Source organism: Siniperca chuatsi, linkage group LG16 (assembly GCF_020085105.1).
Source record: "Siniperca chuatsi isolate FFG_IHB_CAS linkage group LG16, ASM2008510v1, whole genome shotgun sequence".
In the NCBI taxonomy this organism is placed as follows: domain Eukaryota; kingdom Metazoa; phylum Chordata; class Actinopteri; order Centrarchiformes; family Sinipercidae; genus Siniperca; species Siniperca chuatsi.
Window position 1 is genome coordinate 18,958,183 of NC_058057.1, and position 7,539 is coordinate 18,965,721.

General features: G+C 39.9%; 1 protein-coding gene across 2 annotated transcripts in view; it reads left to right on the top strand.

Moving 5' to 3' along the window:
- ezrb (ezrin b) overlaps nucleotides 1-7,200 on the top strand; it is a 36,289-nt gene extending 29,089 nt beyond the window's left edge. For both annotated transcript variants that reach the window (XM_044170024.1, XM_044170025.1), the window contains exons 11-14: nucleotides 1,376-1,536; nucleotides 3,632-3,724; nucleotides 4,031-4,282; nucleotides 5,666-7,200. In XM_044170024.1, the coding sequence (XP_044025959.1) occupies nucleotides 1,376-1,536; nucleotides 3,632-3,724; nucleotides 4,031-4,282; nucleotides 5,666-5,830 (671 nt within the window). In that variant the 3' untranslated portion in view covers nucleotides 5,831-7,200. The remainder of the gene's footprint in view (nucleotides 1-1,375; nucleotides 1,537-3,631; nucleotides 3,725-4,030; nucleotides 4,283-5,665) is intronic.
- The last annotated feature ends 339 nt before the right edge of the window (nucleotides 7,201-7,539 follow it).

The following is a 7,539-nucleotide window of genomic DNA, read 5'->3' on the forward strand; positions in this document are numbered from 1 at the left end:
AAGCTATCAGGCTAATAAGATCATTAAGTCACTCAGGGGCTTCCTCTTTATTAATGATTAACAAGTTTCCTGCTCATAAATTAGTGCCACGTGATTTGTTTGTTTTTAAATGCTTTAAATGCCAGCTGACGGTGTTATGACACCCTGAATAATACAAGAATGTTTACACAGTCATGGGAAAGAGTTTCATTACCCAGTACTTTTTTGATACTTATTAGACCATTGTCTCTATCCTCACTACAGTATTGCTCTATTTACACTGGGAACACAGTACACAGTAGAAGCATGAAACTGGACACATTTACTTTTTTAATTTACTTTTTGCACACTCTAATTTTACTTCTGTGTTTGGACTTCTGTTTTCAGAAACACTTGTTTGTAGTTTACAGCAGAGTGCTGTAGATAATAATTCTGTAGTAGTATTCTGATGCTCTTAGTCTATGGTTATTAGGCAATTTCTAGTAATTCTACTGTAATTTTAGAGTGGTTTTAATGTAATTGAATTGTCACAGGTATTAAAAATGCCATTCTTGGTATATATTACAAAAGAAAAATGATATGCAATCATGCTCAAAGATTATAATGGCAGATTAATTGAATCAGAACGAACAAAGATCAAGAAACATTTAATTTCTAAAGCATGGATATTCTATACTTTAATAATTGTCGAATAATCCCACCAAAACCAAAAATGAATTGATTCTTCTAACAAGTGTTGCCTGTGGTAGTCAAAGCCTCATATAGCTTATTCCTTTGTGCCATAGAGCTCTATTGTTTTTCCAAAAACATGTTCCTTCTTTACCATGAACACACAACACACATTTCAAGTCAACCCCACATAGACCATCTGGCTGCCATAAATACTCACTAGAGGACCAAATGTATATTAATCCATCACTGAAAATAGTCCCCAACAACTGCACTATTTATTCCTGTTTAATTAACATTTGCTAAAACCCACAATGCTCTGTTGCTTTAGGAAATCACTTAAGCTTCTTTTAAAAATTTAACTAGAAATTTGTGACTGGTGAAGATTTCCGTCTCAATAGGAACCAATGTGCTAGACACTGACTGCCACAAATGTATTGAGAGGTTGTTGGGAGATGCATTGGTTTTGGTCTTTGTTAACAATAAGAAAAGTATCGAGTAATTCCAGACTTTTCCTTTCAAATGGAGAGAGCAGAATCACAGAGCTTAATGCTTCTGGTTCAAAAGGTAGGGAATTGTAGTTGGAATATCCCATGAAATAGCTGGAAAATCAGCCTCTGCCTTTGCTAGTAGCTGTGAGCTCAAAACAAATGATGAACTTCTGTGTGCAGTAGCGTAGCATTTGTCTCTTATCTCTTTTTAACTCTCTCTCCCTTTTTTATTTTAGATCTGCAGGACCAGCTCCAGAGAGCCATGATGCTGGAGCAGGAGCGGAGGAGAGCCGAGGAGGAGGCAGCTCGTCTGGAGGCAGAGCGTCAGGCAGCCCTGCTGGCTAAAGAGGAGCTGGCACGCCAGGCTGAGGACCAGAAGAAGAGTCAGGAGCAGCTGGTCAGTATTTTAATGACACTGTGCAATTGTTTAGGGACTTTAAACCAGGTTTTCAACATTGCCATATTTACCAACTTACTTATTAATTGAAACGTTAACAAGAAAAAAAGAGTCTTTAGCAGCGCCGCAACTAACATAGAAAGACGATAAAGGCTGTCTGGTTGCTTTCTCTTAAAATGAGAATAAAAGCCTAACAGGTCCATCAAGGAAATCTCAAAAGTTGGCACCTTGTTTGCAAGATAAGATAAATTAAAACCTTTTCTCCAAGTTCTCACTACACTCAGCTGTTACTACTCCAGGTCTGTACCAGGCACATTGCAGGGTGGTGTATTCAGCAGTGCCTGGCTACTGTAGCTCCAGACAAAACCACTTTGTAGCTTCCAGCTGGACCACACCCTGTTACTTCAGACTAACCGCCCCCTCACCCCGAGCCGCTCGGCTGTGGACCACCCACAGGACTGTGTGCTGCTCGCTTGTTCACTTTAACAGCCTGGACAGTAAAGCTGTGGTTCCTACTCCACGTTCAGCCAGAAACACCAGCACAGACACCAGCTGTGACACCATTTAGACTTAAACCCTATTAAGACGCTTGTGCAATGGATTAAGTCTCCGTGCAACATCCACTGACTGTGACTGAAAGAGACACGTGGGAGTTGTGTTATCAACCAGTTTGAAATCTTTGAATGCATGTTACCTATTGATAATAGTACAGTGTCCCTGTGTTTTCACTGAGTGACCGGTTTTCCAGCTGAACACCTTCCGCATAACAATTTAACGGCCAACTGCCCCACTGTGGGCAGGAATCTGTTCAACTCGCACAGTCACACAGTGAACAACTACAGCATGTATGCTGTTTAATACTGAGCCTCCGGTTAGTTCAGTCTGGTGAAAGACCAGCTGTTCGCATTGTTGTGGTGGTCAGAAGGAATGTACCAAAACACCCGCAGAGGCTGCACAGAGTCTGGTTACGTTTTATCAGGAGGCTCTAAAGCTTCTTTTTCCCCCCTATTTATGCTTTTAAAGCTAAGATGATTGAACTATCAAATATAAAATTATTTAAACAGGTTTTCTGTCAAGCCTCTGCAAACTATTGTTTACAGTGATTTTAGTGCAGCCAAGAAATGTTGTTTTAATGCTCTTATATGTAGCTGTTAAAACCAAATCACTGTAAGTCTTCAATGACAGGACTGTCTTTGAAGATGGAAGTGAGCTTTAGGAAATGTATTCTTTTCCTGCAATCAAGGCAGTCTTTTAACAGTGATTCAGACATACAGTAACATTAGTGGCAATTTGCATATTAATATTTGACTTGATGCTGTTTTATACATAGCTGTCAGGAAGTGGTCACAATAAGTCTTTTTCCATCCATCTGTTTTTATCAAATTTGATCAAATTCAATTAGCGCAGTGAGTGGAAACATTGGAAATTTGACAAAAAGTTGAAATGTCATTTTTACGCTCGGCTGAGATGGAAAAGTTACAATACAAGTTACAATAAAACAATATAAACACCGTTTTATTAATTGTTGATTTGCAACAGTAGGAGCCAAAAAACTGCAGATCCCTATTAATTTGTAGAAACAGGTACAGTACTTTACAGAGTCCTCATGATATTCTCCGTTAGATGAGTTTCTAAGATGTTTAACTGATGGATTTGATGAATAAACTCTCACATGCAATCACTACTGTTTCTGCATAATTCAGATGTCACTTGACTGCAAATCTGCTGCAGATGTGCCAGCTTTGAACAAACATAAACAATAAAGACAGGTGTAAAGAATTGTCCTGCAAACAATGAAATCAAGACACTCTCTTGTCTGGTGTGACAAATGGTTTTATCTGTGATTTGTGAGAGAAATATCACAATTACAAAAACAAGATTAAAACATACTTATAATCTTCTATCTAGTTATTATCTTCTATTTAGTGATTTGTCTCTGATGCTGTTTGTGCTTTTTGGTATGGTACTATGTTTGTTTTTCTTTCTATTCACTTTCAATTAGACTACCTGATTAAGTAAAGGTTATATGTCTTTATTCACCTACATGTTCCTTTTGGACTCTTAAATAAGTGTTTCTCGTGTTGTTTTGTATCAGGCTGCAGAGCTGGCAGAGCACACATCCAGGATCAACCTGCTGGAAGAGGCCAAGAGACGCAAGGAGGAGGAGGCTGACACATGGCAGCTCAGGGTGAGAGCTTTAACTGAGGGCAAACTGCAGTGTACAATATACTGAGGCTCATTCAGCTATTTCTGTCATCAAAATCAGAGGTCATTTACAGCAGACATTATACCTACAAAGACTGGAATTTGTTGAGACAAATTCTCTAACCTGCCAAAACTGTCCAATAAACAAGGTAGTTGTGAGTTCTGGGTGCTTATAATTTTAAACCTAAAACAAATCAAATACAAAAAAAGGAAACAAATGTGGGTGGGACAGGAAGGGAAGAGTAAAATGACTGGCCTTCTTTGTTACTGATTCTTCTGTTCTCACCAGGCCAGGGAGGCCCAGGACGATCTGATAAAGACCAAGGAGGAGCTGCACATGGTGATGGCGGCGCCCACGCTCACGCCCCCACCCCCACCACCTCCCCCTATGTACGACACACTGGACGACAACAGCGACAGCGAGGAGAACGCCAGCACGAACAGCGCCGACCTGCAGACTGAAGGCATCAACGACCACCGCAATGAGGAAGATCGCCTGACTGAGGCCGAGAAGAACAAGCGCGTCCAGAAACAGCTGGAGGTGAGCACAGTGTGATCTAAACCAGAGAAAAATTAACACCTCACACTGTCAGTCATCCTCAAGATGCAGACACATCATTAAATCTATTTTGTGTGATATGACAGATATCTGCCACTGTGTAGCCTGAAGTCTTTTTCACACCCGTAGGTTGGTTAAGAGATGCCATGCAGGACATTACTGAGCCTGCCTGTATGCGTTTGTTTATCTTATCTCTGGTGTCACAAAGAGGTCAAAAAGAAATAACTGATTATGAGGATTATTAGTCAAGACTGCAGTTGGACCTGTTGTATATTAATAGTGACGAACGGATTGAAACTGGAAAAGAAAGAGGCACTTTGTGCCATAATATTACTGGAGGATAGTTACTGTGTGACCGCTACGCTTCGTTCCCTTTTTATTGGTGAACTGGTAAAATATATGGAATAGGACACAAGTTCAACACACTCTTTTTGACTTCTTTTCACTTTCTGATTTATCAGGGATAATTCCCTGTATTCACGTGCTGACGTGCTTACTTAATATGGTTACCAAATGATCCTGCATAAATATGGGGTATACATTGCTTACAGGTCAGGAGATGGCTTTCTAACAATTCACAATCAGCAAATGGATTTAACAGCTTGGCTTAGCTACAAATCAAATATGTATGGTCACAAAATCCTGTGGTTGGTCTGCTTTTGGTTTCACACCACAAATGAACCGCACCAGAGTCCGCTTGGAAGCGAACAGAGACTCTCCTTTTCAGGCGGTTTCGGTTTACAGCTTTCACACCAGCCCACAGAAACCGAATTAAACAGGCAAACGCACCAGAGTTCGTTTAAACCAAACCGAACAGGTTAGATGAGAATGCACCCTTGTTTCTCCCTGTGTTACTGCTGCACAGCCAGTTTGAAATTGCTGTGACGCATTCTCACCATTATCCATACTGGGACCAGGTTCTTTTGCGTCGAGTTTGATGTATTTCTTATCCGGTGCTTCAGCAGATCAGCGAATTCGCTGCCATGGACCACAATTTCTGACCTTGATACAACTTATATTTTATACAGTTGAAAACAATGAGAGTATCTCAATTATAAATGCATCCAGTATTCTACAAATTCAGTTGTATTGTTGTATTTCCACGGCATGCGCACTACTTTCTGCTAACAATTCATTGATAATGATTCACAAGTGTCCAAAATGAACTGTTCACTATAGAGTAAACTACTGAGTGCCATATAGGGAGTAGTGAATGAGTAAACGAGGCAGTGATTTTGGACACCAGACACAGTGTAGAGACGTCACAGTGGCTCTACTATGGTGTGATCGTTTGCTAGAATTGTTTTAGTGGAAGTGTTGTGTTTGAGGTTTCATCTCATGCCTCTTCTCCTTCTCTACCTTCAGGCCCTGACCTCAGAGCTGGCTCACGCACGTGATGAATCCAAGAATACCCAGAACGACCTTCTTCACTGCGAGAACGTCCGGGCCGGCCGAGACAAATACAAGACCCTGCGACAGATCAGGCAGGGCAACACCAAGCAGAGGATCGACGAGTTCGAGGCCTTATAAAAAGCCTTCGGCCCTCAGCCAACTTACCCTTTCTGAATGGTCACTACATCTCGCTCCTCGGATGACACACACAAACATGCTCAAACTCATGTATAACACAGTTGCAGACTAAACTGGAGCAGAGACACACTCCTGTTGTGAGTTTGTCGGGCAGTATGCACGGCTTTGCAAATCCTTTGAAGAAAACTTAGTGCCAAAACCTTTCTCTTCTTAGTGTTTCAGATCTTGTGTATTTGAATGTGTGTAATTTGATCAGTTCACACCAAATCATTATAGTTTTTATCCAGAGGTGTGATTGAGTAGTGGGACTAGCCAAATCTTATTATTACTATTATTTCACATGATGTGCACATATAATATGTAATCAAAGCCTTGCTTCTGTTTGATGTCTGTCATTTGTTGTGTAGGAAGAAAATGACAATGAGTTTGTTGTCATAGCGACCACTCAGAAAGGGGAAAACAGTATAAGCAGGAAAATGTATGTTTGTTTTGTTTTCCATTATATTTGAACACTTACATTTATGTGTAATATTGCTAAACAGTAGTTTAAAATCATGCCTAGTTTGATATTTATACTGTATATGGGACATTAAAAAGGGTATTTCATCTTGGTTTGTATATTTTTGCTATCTACTAATGATAATGAAAACATTTAATATGTTTCAATGGTTTTATATATTGACCAAAATAATAGCAGTCTTATGTTCCAATACATTTTCCTTTAGATCACTAAATTAAAGAGATTTAATTTGTAAATTATTATTATTTTTTACTGTAAGAAATATCCAGCTGCATGCCATTAAATCAGTTACGGAGATTGCTATCTATCTAGGTACTTTTGGTTAAGTTTTTTTGCTGTGCAGTTCACAGAATGCTGAGGAATGTCTTTATCCTTAGGGCACTGTGTTGACTGGGACACTTAGGTTTAATATATTTTATTTCTCTGTTCTGTGTCATGTCGCTGTTGAGTAAGAGATGAGCACGTGTTGTGTGCTTTTACCCTCCTAAGTGGCCTTTCTCTCTGGCGGTCCCTCTGCAGGGATCAGTCCCAGACAGTTGGTCTTCACTTCTTAGCCAAGGTGCATAGTCACAAAAATATGGCTGTAACTTTAAAAGCCTTTAGTTGTTTTAGTGTTAAAATGAGGGTTGGGGTGGACGTTGTAACCAGTTTTCATTTTGCAGCTTGTTCACAGTGGACTGACCCAGACAGTGACACCAACATCTCATTCTCCTCTCTCTGGACATGGACTTAGAGTAGCATCTACTGACACTGTAATGGAAACACACAGCTCTGCTGGTCTTTGTATATGAGCAGGATTTTATAATGAGGTGTTCAACATATTGGCAATAAATAAAAATCTATGATTACACATCAGCGTGTTTTTACTTTGTACACTGTAAGACATAAAGTGTGTGTATGTTTTTTATGGTTTGGGTTCAGAACCTTAGTTCCAGTAAAAGGTTTGTCTTTATTCAATGTCTTTAGCCACGCTAAAGACATGGCTGTAGGGATGGCGACAAGCGTCTGTCAGTCCACCACTTTGGTCCTAACTGAAATATCAGTCAATAACAACTATTGGATGGATTGTCCTGAAATTCTTTACATACATTCATGTCCCTCAGAGGATGAAATCTACTGACTTTAGTAATCCCCTGACTTTTCATTCAGTGCCACCAGCAGATCAAAGTTTTTACGTATCCTGTGAAAT